This window comes from Bactrocera tryoni, chromosome 3, assembly GCF_016617805.1.
Source record: "Bactrocera tryoni isolate S06 chromosome 3, CSIRO_BtryS06_freeze2, whole genome shotgun sequence".
Taxonomy (NCBI): domain Eukaryota; kingdom Metazoa; phylum Arthropoda; class Insecta; order Diptera; family Tephritidae; genus Bactrocera; species Bactrocera tryoni.
This window is the reverse complement of record NC_052501.1, coordinates 34,284,070-34,297,977: the sequence shown is the minus strand read 5'-3', so window position 1 is coordinate 34,297,977 and position 13,908 is coordinate 34,284,070. Positions and strand designations below refer to the sequence as shown.

The window sequence follows — 13,908 nt, the reverse complement described above, 5'->3', positions numbered from 1 at the left end:
CAAACTTCAACTTTTTTTGGTATTACGGTTTTCAACTCTGTGTCAGTGGGGTTGACCAGAGCATCAAAAATTATTAACGGTTAACAAGCAATTGTGCAAATTCTGCACCCTTTCTAAACCTCTTTTGCCTTAACAAAATTTATAACTTTTGAAAATTATTAAGGTCATTTCATTAATTATATTTAAACATAAAAACACTCATATTCCAAAGTTTTAACTTATACTCTTGTTGCAGTTTCAACTCCTTTCAGTTGAACTGAGGTTAAAGCAATTCAATTTTAGATCAACCCAACTCGTTCTTGGCATTAAGAAGTTCGACTACATCCCGTCAAAGTGTCATTGATGTTGTCACTCTTAAATGGAGATTTGATAGATAATTAAACAACTGGAAATTGAAAATTCAATTCAAGAATTCAATTCAGTTATGCTTATGAAGAGAAGAAAAATTATTGGATATTATTTTTCATTTATATCAGGATCTCAAAAATGTTAAGCCAAAACGGATGACCTGCACATTAGAAAAAGCAAATCTATTTGAACTCAAACGTAAACAGGTGATACAATCTATTACTCCTACAATATACCTTTGATACACTTTTGAATAAACTTAAATTTTTGAAGCGTTGCTGCTTTTCAGTCATTAGTGTTTTATCAACACGCACAAATATGGTGTTGAAAATATTACAAGCCGGTTTTGTAACAACCATAGATATTGTAGGTTGCTTCAGCCTAAAGTTAAAATCATTTAAAATATAGTAAAAAACAAAATAATTTCATTTAAAAGAGGATTAACTTTTGATTTTGCAGCAAACATTAGTTAAAAGCCCTTGAATTGTCATAAAGCTTTGGCTTACTTGGTATTAGGAAGTTCGAATGGATTTCTGTGATAACGAAAGCCTTTTCTTATGCGCAGCATTAGTTCTGACTGTAATATTTTTGTCATCGTAATATAAATGAAAGCTAACGCGTATTTTAGTAATTATCAAACTTAACTAAATTAAATTGTTTTGATTTTTCGTCTAAAATTTTTCAACTGTTTAAAGATCTGAAAAATTTTCATTTTTTAGGTTGGCAATACCAATCAAACTTTGACTGAAAATAGTCGTAAATATCGTCGTAAATCGTAATACCAAAATAGAGTTGGGTTGACTTGAAGTTGAATTGTTCTAAATTCAATTCAATCGAAATTATCGGATAAATGGAAAAAGTTATTTGATCAGCGATGATAGCATCAACAAGTTTTGGTATAACTGATAGCTTTGCAAAACCCCTATATTTTTTAAAGTATGGCCTAAATCCACTTTTATGTAAAGGGAATTATAAATGACTATTTCCATATTGAAAGAAAATATGTAAATTGCCAAGTTGATAAATTTGGCACAATTTTTGAGGAAGCAAGACGCTATCATATCTGAACACTAATTATAAGATGGTTTTGATATAATTAAATGAAATGAGACGTCTTCTTCATAAATTATTGGAAAGTTAATTGAAGAGTAAATGCAGAATATTTAGAAAAGTAAACCGTCTTTTTATTGTTTAAAGGCGTAAATGAAATGTGGAAAATAGGTGGAATATTAAGCGTCTACCAACAAGAACAACGTGGTATTAAAATGAAAACAAAATTCAAATATAGTCAAAATCGGTTCTGTGCTTTTTTTTTTGTTATAAAGATAATTTTATAACATTTATGATTTGAACAAAGAGCTAGCCGGTAAATTTTTGGGGATGCAATACTATGATTTCACTCAGCCCAATAGAAACCATTTTGCTTGTTGAAAAGACATTAAGCCTGAAATGGAGCTCATTGGAGAAGACCGTATTTTGCGCGAAGAGCTCTTCACAATTTTGCATATTTTTTAAGTATTGTACGAACAACGTAACATGATGAAATGGCAAACCTTACTGAACACACTTTTACGTGTTACACAAAGTTTACGTGAGCCAGTTTTTGTAATAACGGTACGTCTGTGTCTCTCAAATTGAATATAAGGTGAAAACTTGTTTTTATTTGGCGTAGACGCAGCTTACGCGGTTTTAGCGCCCCAGTCGTTCTTCCTTTTCACTTTAGATTTCATCCATTCGAACGGTCTCTTCATTCCCTGAACTTTGTCAATATCGTCGCCTACAGCTCATCGTTCCATCGACTGCGGTATTCGCCGTTGCGATTGCGGAAATAAACCATAAATCTTCTCCGAAACCTTTCTCCTGAAAACTCGTAACGCCGGCTCATCACATTTTGTTATCGTCCACGCCTCTGCGCCATATAGAAGGACGAAGAGTTATTCTGGGTTGGTTTTCGAGACCGACGCTGTTGTTGGTGTTAATGCTGGTGACATGGAGCCAAGTCGAGAATGCGAACACTGTTTGTTTAATAACAGGAGATATTTCCCTCGATCACTTATAGGCTCATTTGCATCGCTTCTTTGTCTATCCTGGAGAAAGCAAAACTAACGCCGCAGTTGTTATGACCAATGATATCGATATCATCAGCGTATGCCAACAATTGTACACTGTTGTAGAAGATTATTCCTTCTCTATTCAGCTCGAATTATTTTCTCCAGCAGTAGATTGAAGAAGTCGCATGATCTCCCTATCAATTGCGTTGTTTGAAACTTCGTTTGGTATCGAACGGCCGGTGTTATGCTTTCATTGCCACTCAGCAGACTGGAGAAGTGTTCCTTCCATACTTTCAGTATGCTGTGCGCATCAGTCGCTAGATCACCTCTGGGAGGTCTACAAGAGTATGCTCCGGTCTTGAAACCTTCTGTTAGTCGCCGCATCTTTTGATAGAATTTTCGAGCTGTCTTTTTTTGTCTGCAAATGCGTCTCACTTCCCTCTTCAACTCCCGGTATCTATCCATCTCGCACACTGTTATTTTGCCTTTATCGAAACCAATGCTTTCATTTGCAGCTATACATTAGGAACTTGAAATGGACACCCACAGTTCCCTTATACCAAGTTGCTGACGAGTGCTCTCAGAGAGCAGGAGTGCCAGTCAAGCAGAAAATTATTCGGTTGTGTGTTGTGATTGCAGCTTCTCGACGTCGAACCTTCACTGTGTTTGTTGGTCCGAGTCAATGCTAGTAGGGCCTCGGAGCGTACGCATTTCTAAAACACTGGAGATGCGTCATACATCTATCACAACATAATCGATCTGGTTGGTGATTTTTCGATCTATACTGGAATCTAGTCCTTCAAATAACCATATTTCGGGCACGGGCGGACCGACTTAGCCTCAACCCATTTGGAGATGTTTCATCATGAAGGCTGAATTCACCGACCGTTGTGCCAAAGATACCTTCTTTGCCCACCCTGGCGTTAAAGTCGCTAAACAACCTACCTATAATGGAGAAGTTATTTTTCTGTTAATAATATGTACTAATGCAAAAACTAGTTAAAATGTGGTCAATACTACCCCTATGTCACATATCCCTATGGTTTTCAGGTTTCCGATAGCTGACGAAAATTAACTGAACGTATAATATTGGATATACTACTTTAATGTCCGAAAAGTAATAGGACTGAGTCGATTTAAAAAAATTTATTGAACCAACCGTTACAATGCTTTAAAAAACTTCAGCTCTCGCAGCACGGTCTTCATCAGCGACTTCTTCCCGGCCCTCCAAAAAGACCTGGTGCCACCGAAACACAGACTTCTTGCTAAAGCTACATCTGGGTAAGCCTGCTTGATCATATCCCTTGAATCGTCTCTGTCGCAGATTTATTGCGTTTCACACAGAATTTAATCGCGTACCTCTGCTCTAACGAACACTGCATTTTCGGCTTGCACCACTCACAGAAACACGTCGCTCGAAAATGTTTGTCCTGACTCGTTTGTGCTCGGAGACAAATGACCAGATGCTCGTTCGTTAGCTAGAAATGCCCTCTACCGAATCCAGTCGGTATTACTTTCCGGACAAACCCTGTAGACTTTGATCTCCAATACAATGAATTCCGCTCATCTGGTTGACTTTTTAAAATAAAGTTCTACCACACCTTAAGGTATTTCCCGGCTCTGATTCTTGCTAATGCAAGAGTGAAAGGTTCGGTTATACCCAAAATTAGCCCATAACCTGAAAATTTTTGAAAAAAATTCGAATAACAACCGCTCCGTTAGTTCTGCTTTCTTCAGAATGGGTAAGGTAGCGAAGCAAATGCCTCCGGTGGTTAACGGGGGCAAGACGAAATACTTATCTCCTGTTATCAAACAAACAGTGGTCGCACTCGCGACTTGGCTCTCACGTCACTGTTGACAATCATAACTTCGAAGTCGTAGATAATTTCGTGTATCTTGGAACCAGCATCTACACCAACAACAACGTCAGCTTTCGGACTAAGAAGGCAATTGAGAAGTCCTCTAATACCCGTCGGGGGAAGCAGAGGAAGAAGTTTTTTTCGATATTAGGTCATCATAACGAAAAAAAAAAATTTAAAAAAAAGAAAATTTGTTGGACATAGAAGGTAAGTTTACACCAAATTTCGCAAAAAAAAAAACATTTACAAAATAAAAATAAAAACCCAAAAACTTTGTTACTTGAATTTTTTACATTATTTATGGGGTTATGTGAAAAGCTTTATACAAAAGTTATACATATTTTCCATTATCTACAACATTACCATATAATTTCTTTACATATATGACTCGTAGTTTAGCCGGAAATCGAGATGAAGCTTTTTTTAAATTTCAACCACGCCCCTCCCCTTCCGTTTCCCGATCCCAGGTTGCTCATCACTGATTTTTCCCTTAATCTTTGTTATTTTATCTTTCGTTTCCAATGAGTTTCATGATTTTTTTGTTGTTTGTTTTCAAAAGTTATATACCCTGATCTAAGGTTGGAATTTACTTTTACTATGTAAATGAATTTTATCATACAAAACAAAAGGCATATTGGGCAATTATTTCACTTTTCCACAAAAAAAATTAAATTTGGCTTTTATTAGGCTCATATATGTATAGCACCATTAAGAACCATCTTGCTAGGGATCTGAAAGGTGCCAATCCCTTGAAGCCAATCATTTGAATGGCTTATAACAATAGAACGACTTCTAATTAACAAAGTGTGGGAACACATGTTTCAATAGTTTTAATAACAATTTAAAAAAATTTTTTCCAGTCTAACCTTATCTGAAGGGATTTCATACCGCGCGGCTAGAAATAAAAATTAAAGTAATAATACCTTATAACACAACAAAAATAGCGAATGCCTAACGGTATTCGCTTTCCTAGCGACAACTATACTAGTCACAATACATTATAGGGATATAAAGTTGCTGACATTAATATCGGAATTTTTTTGGATTAAATTGGATATCGAAATAAGTGCAATCAAACGGCTTAACAGAACTCAAAAAAGAAACCAGAACATACTTATTATTTATATTCCCACAGAAGATTTATTCATATCGAACATTAAGAAGCAAACTAACTTTTTGTCTTAGATACTTATGTACAAGTATGTAGATTAAGTAAATTGTTTGTCAGCAAACAATTTGGTGAATGATATAGGAGAGTGGCTAATTGTAGCAAATTACTTCAATTTATCGGTAGTATCATGAGGTAAATGAGCGCAAGCATTGATCGCTGTTTAAAAAAAAGTTTCACTCATCGCATACAAAGCTTTTTCATTTAAAGAAACTTATATGGCCTACGTGTTTCTTTGAGACTCCAATAGCGTCAATTAATTCACTCAATTACATTATATAGTCAACCAACGCAATTTTACGAATTTTCGCGATGATTTTTACCAATGCCATCACTTGTGCTGGTAAGAGCAATCGAGATGATGAAATAAATGATATAAAACGTAATGGCACATACATATATCCCTATTACGGATTTCAACTCCGCTGAGTTGAAATGAAATTGAAGCGATTAAACTTCAGATCTACCCAATTTTTTTGATATTATGAATTTCAATTATTTTTCACTGACCTTTCCAACTAAAAATTAAAAAAAATAACATATTTTGTCCACATTTGTTTCTCTATTCAATTCAATGCATCCTTATTTTTCAGGACAAAACTGATATTATAAATACATCTGTTATTTTGTTTCATGTTTTCAGATAATTGTAATGTAAAAACACAAAACAATGGGTTTTCAATTATGTTTGTTGTAGATGCACATCATAAATCATTTTCGTTTAAATGTCGTTTAAAAGATGAAGGAACAGACGACCATATCTATGGCTTTAAAAATATTATGAACACCATATTTATGTACAGAGAATAAAACTCCAATGGCATTTTAAAAATTTAGCTTTACTCAAAAAATACATATATTCCTAGAAGTAATAATAATAATAATAATAATAATAATGTTCGAAACACTTCCCAGGGTCCCTTAATTTTATTTTTTCCGTTTTTAAATTGTAGCTTGCCTCCAGCCATTTTGGGATATTACTCTACGAGCTCAACAAATTTTTCGCCTTTCTATCTATATATTTGCACAATATTGTATTAAAATCCTTTTAATTATAAATAAAATAGTTTTATTTACCCATTTTCACCAAAATGGCACAGCTAGTGCTATTTGAGGCCGAAATACAACAGGGCTGCACTCCTTCCTGCTCCCACCTACCCATTTTCTGTTAACATTTTTCCTAAATAAACGCAGTAATGTTTAAAAACAACTGCTTGATATTATTTTTGATGCACTGATATAAAAGTTTGACACATCAAACGAATCTTTTTGATATTTTGGTTTGAGTTGATGTCAATATACCGAATTTCAAAACTTCGAGCAAAATGAAGTTGGATTGAAACCCGTAATAGCGGCCTTAGTTATTAGTTTTTTTTTATGGCCCATCCGCCAGATCAAAATTAGCTGTTTTCAGCTCAGAAATCGTATAAAATTGACGATAATCCTCGTAAGCCTTTCTTACCAGCCATCCCCAGATATTCTAAAGTAGGACTTACATCAGAATAACCAGCTGGCCATTTCAAAAGATGGATATTTTTACGTTCGAGCCACGTTTTCGTTCGCCTGCTCGTATGGGTTCTTGGGTTGTCTTGTTGAAAAGAGAAGAATTTTTGTAACTGTAACTGTAATATACTGTGTATATAGCGTAGCAGATTGGCTTCTAATACTTCCTGAAACTCCGAACTATTCATTAGGCAAGAAGGGAATGCTAACCTCAATACAATAAGTGAGCCTCCGCCAAAATTGCGCTTTAAAAAATATCGTGACTCTTTTCGTAAATCTCTTCCAAAAGGCCATCTGGACCAGCAAGGTTTTCTCATCGAAAAAAAAGTCACCTAGAGCCAATAGTAAAGTTTTTTTGTAAGAGCATTGTCTACTTTGCCGCTATCGTATTATTCAAAATTTTATTTTTCTGAATGCCAGTCTTTATTCATATGATTTCGGACAAAACTGAGAGGAGAGACTTTACGGTGTGGTTGCTCACGTACAATGTTAGGATTTCGTTTCACCGCACCCCAAATTGTTGAAACCGATGCAGAAATTTGGTTCTTTCTTTTCGCTTTCCGTATTGACGTCATTTTATTTGATAAATGTCTATAATTTCTCCTTCCCTGTTAATAATTTCTTTTCGACCAGCGTAAGTTCTCTGGCCATAATTTTCTTTGTTAATCAGGTAATTACACACCACTGTTACCGACTTTCCCAAAATTCGTTATTGCTCAAACACTCACCGTTCTAAGGGTTTATTGCTGCTTTCCCTTTATTGTTATGTACGATATGCTTTTGTGTGGCATTCTACGATTAGCTAACACAATTTAATAAAATTAATTTATACCTCTAATAGCGCAATTTGGTAAGCAGTCTCTAGTCACTATTTGAGACATTTTTAGACTGATTATACCTGCTCATTTTCAATTGAGACTTTTGTGATTGTCACGTACTGAATTGCAAAATCATCTCAAGTCACAAAAATTGTCTCTAATTTAAAATCTCAACTTTAGAGACTTGTGACTGTATCACAGTACATAATCGCTCGGTAAATGGCACAGATCGGTATGAGTGTCTTTAAAGCAATGAAACAACATATGTATGTATATATAATGTGATATTTTTCGTCTTTGCTACTTTTCAGAGGTGCGGAAGGTGGGCGTAAAAATAAATTAAATGCTTTTGATTTTTTCTTACAGAACACGCAACAAACTTAGCAAAAATTCATAAAAAACTATGTTTTATTTTGAGCAAAAAAAAACACAATAAAAATCTGAAATAATCATAATTTATGATTTTTGATAAAACTACTCAACAACAAGAAAAACCCTTTACATTGGTTCACTGAAGCTATATAATACCTTTCACAATTAATCAAATTTCCACACAAACTTAATTTTGATCAAAAAATTTGTATGAAAGCTGTAGAGGAAAACAAGCTATATGTATCCGATCTGAACAATTGTACCATTGCCTTGGACAGTTATCTATGCCAAATTTCGTAAAGATATATTCTAAAAACAACAGTTTTGCATACAAGAATTTAATTATCCATGTGATCCGTCTACGGTATTGAAAACTAAGTACAATTCCGCTCATAAAGAAAACCGATTTGACTTTATAATGTTTACATGGTATCTTTTAATAAAAATTAATCAAATGAAGACCTGTAGCGATAATATATTTTTTAAATACGTTTCAATAATAATATTTGATGAGCTTTTTATGCCATTTAACTCATATTATCCATTTAAATATTGGGTTTTTAGCGAAAATTAAAAAACGCTGTAAAAAACTAAGTTTTCTATTATAGAAATGCATATGGAAAATGGAGAAAGAAAATGTTTTTAAGCAACAAAACGGGTTTTAATACTTGTATTTAATACTTTTAAAGTGTTTTTCTTATATTTTGATTTGACACAGAAATTTATTATTTTCTTAATAGTGGTTGTCGCCGCCTTTTGCCTTTATAACACTTCTCAGCCGGTTGAGCATTCTTTCGTATAGTTTTTTACTTAAGTCAGAAGAAGTTTCATTATACCACATAAATTCAACAATCTCTTTCAATTTTTGAATGCTAATTGGTTTATGGCGTCGAAATTTGTGCTTCATAATTGTTCTCAATAGGGTTGAGATCAGGGCTTTCCAGGCCATGGAAGGGACTCAATCCCCAAAATATCTTTATATTCGTTAACCTATGCAAAGTGAAAAGTTTATTTGTGATAATTAATGTGTATGGAACATAAAAAACTATTTGTGAAAGAAAATGTCTAATGTTATCCTTACCGACTTTGATCGATGACACGGTGCAGAATCATCTTGAAAAATTATTTTTCTACGTGCTCAGTTAGTCTTTTTTTATTACTCCTGCGTACGTTGCTGAGTTGACAGTACCATCTAATATTATTATTTCGCCAAAACCATAATTTGTGATTGCTCCCCAAACCATAATGTATGGCGAATGCTTTACAGTACTCTGAGCACATTGATCACTGTATCGTGCATTGACTCTGCGACGAACATGACTCCCGAATCTGGTCCAATAATGTTTTTTTTGCTTTCGCCTGAAAACACAATACGATTCCATTCATTTTCGGACCAATTTGCTCAATGTCTGCACCAATTTAGACGGGTAAGACGCATTTTTGATGTAAGAAGCGGGGAATTTGCAACTCTTCGGGCATTCAAATGATTTTCTTTCAACCGACGTTTGACAGTTCAGCTGCTTAGTTCTATTCGATAAATATCTTTAAGCTCCGCAGCAATTTCTGCCTGTGGTTTCGTTGATTCGTCTGCCTTCGATGTCCGCTTCCAGGCAGGCGGAGTACACTATCAGTTTTAAGAAATAGCAACATTTGTCATCGGTTGCTTTTTAAACACAATAATATTTTCTGATTTGCACTTAAAACCATCGTTTTCAGTTTAAATTGACTTACTTCATCAATTTCTCAAATTGTAATTTTAATTTCAATTAAATTCTTGTACTTTAACCCGAAATTAAAATAACTGACATTTGATTACGAGATTTTCTCTTAAAACGCAGAAAATCACAAAACTGCAAAGATATTTTCAATCGGCTATTTTATGAGCGGAAGTGTAGCTTCCTGTGAAAAAAAGGACGTGTGCGAATTTATGCATAAGAAAAACGGTATTTCGCTTTATACACCATACTCGAAAGATCTCTTTGCCCATTTATAGCACATACGAATATTATAAGCTTACTCACTTTTATTTTATTTTTATGTTTCAACTCAATGAGCTGCATTCTGCATCTAAGCCGTACATACATATGTATATCAGCATATAAAGTTTTATAAATAAAGATATTGAACAGAATATCGAATAGTGAAAAAATATAAAATATTAGAAATAATGATGCTATAATATGCCTGCTTAAGACCGAGTTGAACAGAATCCCGCAGAGTGAAAAATATTCAAAAAAAAAAACATATATTATTTAAAAGTAAATTTGGGAAGTCAGAACTATATCTCAGAAGTGTTATAATCAACAAATACCCTCAAATAAGATACATACAAACATCTTTTTATAAATTCTTATAACAAATGTTTCAGTTGTAAATAAATATCCTGTCTAAAAGGATTTGTTGTAAGCAATTGAAAAGGAAGTCTACGGATTTCATCAGGTACATTTTCTTGAAGATCCAATCTACCCGGATGAAACACATGGTGATCAGTGATTCTTTCATAGTCAATACCTTTATTTGTAAGATCAACTAGCTCAGCCAAGGAAGGATATTCGCCCATTTCGAGCATAGAAAACCTGTATAAAAGACGGGACAAATTTAGTATAGTTTTTACCAGATTCAAGTGTGTGCCTCACGTAGGAAAATCTTCACGAAGATGATGTGTTCGCAGCTCATCCTGAAAATAAATTTGCATTTATTTATTGAACCGAACATTACTGGCTTCCAGTTGTATATGTGTGCATATAAAAATTCCTGCCTCATTTAAATATTACAAACGCAAAGTTTTAAAAGAAATTCATTCAAAAATACCTATTTATTGGAAGAACCATATTAGTTCAAATAAAATAACTATTCATTTGGTCAAGCTTGTCAGCACTAACATACAAATTTTGTAAATAAATTTATTTTAATAACTTAGATTTATATATCAATTATTCATGAATTTAAACTAAATATATATACATACATATATATATATAATATACATATAACAAGGAACCAGAGTATTGGCATTAACAGTCCATAAGATACATACATATATACAAGTAACAACTTCCGAAAGGTTTAATCATGTAAAAATATTTGCTTAATTCTTATGCACATATATATATGTATATACATATACATGGCTACATTATTGGGAACTGTTCACCTTATCAGATTTCAACCATTGTTCATCGTAAAAAGCAAATCCTTTTTCCACCAACTCTCTGTTAATTTGTAAAACTTTATTTCGATTCGAATCACATAAGACCATGTGAATTATGCGTTTCTATAAATGAATTTAAGTTTTAGAATTTTCGCACCACAATAAGTCAATACTACCTTTTCATTGATCTCTGAGACTTGACCATAGAGCATTAACTCAGAAGACAGGGACAAAAAATATTGAATTGATTCCGGACTCCAGTGATAATTATTGGGACAAATATGGGACAATGATCCGCGAATAGCTTGCTTTGGCAATCTTGCGAACGAGGTCAAGAGGAATTTTATGTTGCTAACAGGTACATTCGAAACGGTGCCATAATCTACAAAGAAGACCTGAAAGTAAGACATCTGAATTAATATTTACCAGAAAATAAAAATAAAAGTAATTACCTTTGCTTTATTCCCAATAACTGAAGTCAAAATTTCTGCACGATGCCATAGTCCTTTGTAAAGTGCTGCACACACTTGGCCAGGACTTACACAAACACTAGGTATGCAGAATATTTCAGGTTCCAGTGATGTATAAAATCGTCTAAATACATTCAAATTTTAACCATGTTATATTAACAAATATAAAAAAATGCTTACTCAATTTGAAGCATTAAGTCATCCAATTCATGGTGTTTTTTGTAAATATGAAACCAAAATTTGTAAGGGCTGTGAATCTAGATTTTAAATAAAAATTAGTATACCAATAGTGAAGTGAATTATATAATAATGTATCACCTCTGATATAAAAATTCCAATGATAGAACCTCGAATAATTTGGTCCGATATTTTATAAGATGGAATCTTCTTACCGAAGGTCATAGTATTTTCCGGAAAATCCATTCGGAATACCAGGCTATTCTGTAAAATTATGTAAGATATGAACACAAATTTTTAAAAATAAAAAACAATACATACGGCTGCGAAGGCTGGGACTGCTTCTTCAATGTCATCTATGTGACTTTTTTCAAGTGATTTTTTTAATGACAACGGTTTAAAAAAGTTTTTAACAGATACTTCCTCATCTCCGTTCTTGTTTTTATTTGAAATTTCAACTGCGAAATTTTCTTTTCCATTTTCTACAGTTCTATTTCTTGATGGATCTACATCAACTTCATCACGTATTTCACACATACCAAAGATTTTCCATAAAACTTCATCTTGCTTTAGTTGTGTTAATGGAGATCTGCCCAAAATATTTTGTTCTACCTCAGAATGTGAAATTGTTTCAAGCATTTCTTGTTTGGAGTGTTTGATTTGTGGAATTGTTTCAGATATTTTATTTATGGGTTTGTTGCTTTGTAGAATATTTCCAGGCATTAAATGTAAGGGTTTGTTGATTTCCTTCGCATCATCAGGACGGCTTTGTCCAGAAAATTGTATTGGTTTTTGTTCAACTCTTTTAAACATAAACTTCGAAGTGTCAAGCGCTTGACACTTTATTACCGTGTTCCGCGGGCCACAGCGTGGTATAAAATGACTGAGACGAATATTACTTGAAGGAAGAGTATTATTGCTTATTTTCTTAGAACTTATTTGTAATTTCTGTCCTGCAGATTGTGATTTATTAAAATGAGAAGCATTTACTGGTATTATTTTTTGTTTTGACGGCTTTGGTTTATTTCTTGTCTTTTTCTGCTCGCTTACCATCTTATGAATGTGAGCAGATTTTTCATTGACAACAATACCTACAGAAGCTGAAGGCCCACTTCCGTAAACCTAAAAATAAATAAAATAAAACAAATTTTAAAAATCTACTTGATTGCTTTATATATCCAATATTTACATTAACTGTGTCAGGAATGGAACGAAGGAACGACTCTAATGTTTGGAAACCAAGCTTATGATAAGGTATTCGTTGGCCCTCAATGTTCCTATAGTCTAGGTTAAGTTCATCAATCGTAATTGCATTAGGACACGAAATGACAAGCGATTTAATTATTGCTTTTACTTCTTGTAAATATCCAATTTCCATTATCCTATTTTTATGTACAAATAACTTAGGCACAGTCAAAAAATTAAGCACTTTAAACCAAGAAACAACACTTAACTGTAAACAATTGAGATGAGATAAACATATTAAGCAATAACCGATATTTTTCAGTGCTACCTCTTCATGTAATCGAGCGTTTCCACAAAAAATTTCGGATTTCTAAAAATCTGTATTGCTAGCAATATTGTTTCCACCTGTATTTGCAATTAACTGTTTTCACAGAAAATTTGGAGCGGAAACATTTATTAATGATTATTTGATTTCATTATAGTATATGCCCACATAAAAGCATAGCCAACTTTAATGACAATGTATTTGACAGAGGTTAGCAATGCTCATTGTCTTATTATTATTATTACTTGTACATACACTTATAAATCCTATTTTCAATTCTGGTTATAGATTGAAGTTTAATGCTGTTATCTAAAAATTTAATTATACCTTCTTGATATATGTAGATAAATATGCTGTATATTTTTTAGTTAACCTATTTATGGACAAATTGGAAATTATGTTTGATAAAAGATAATTATTGAACCCATGTTTCTTATATTTTAAGTATAATTTGTTTTAATCACAAACTGCATACACGTTT

General features: G+C 33.3%; 1 protein-coding gene across 1 annotated transcript; it reads right to left on the bottom strand.

Moving 5' to 3' along the window:
* Positions 1-10,122: 10,122 nt before the first annotated feature.
* LOC120772104 lies at positions 10,123-13,372 on the bottom strand. Its single transcript, XM_040100514.1, has 9 exons — positions 13,107-13,372; positions 12,239-13,039; positions 12,059-12,181; positions 11,921-11,997; positions 11,723-11,864; positions 11,447-11,665; positions 11,274-11,393; positions 10,756-10,796; positions 10,123-10,695 (listed from the first exon to the last, which is right to left on the bottom strand). The coding sequence occupies exons 1-9, from the start codon at positions 13,293-13,295 to the stop codon at positions 10,470-10,472; spliced, it is 1,938 nt and encodes a 645-aa protein (XP_039956448.1). The 5' UTR covers positions 13,296-13,372; the 3' UTR covers positions 10,123-10,469.
* Between the last annotated feature and the right edge of the window lie 536 nt (positions 13,373-13,908).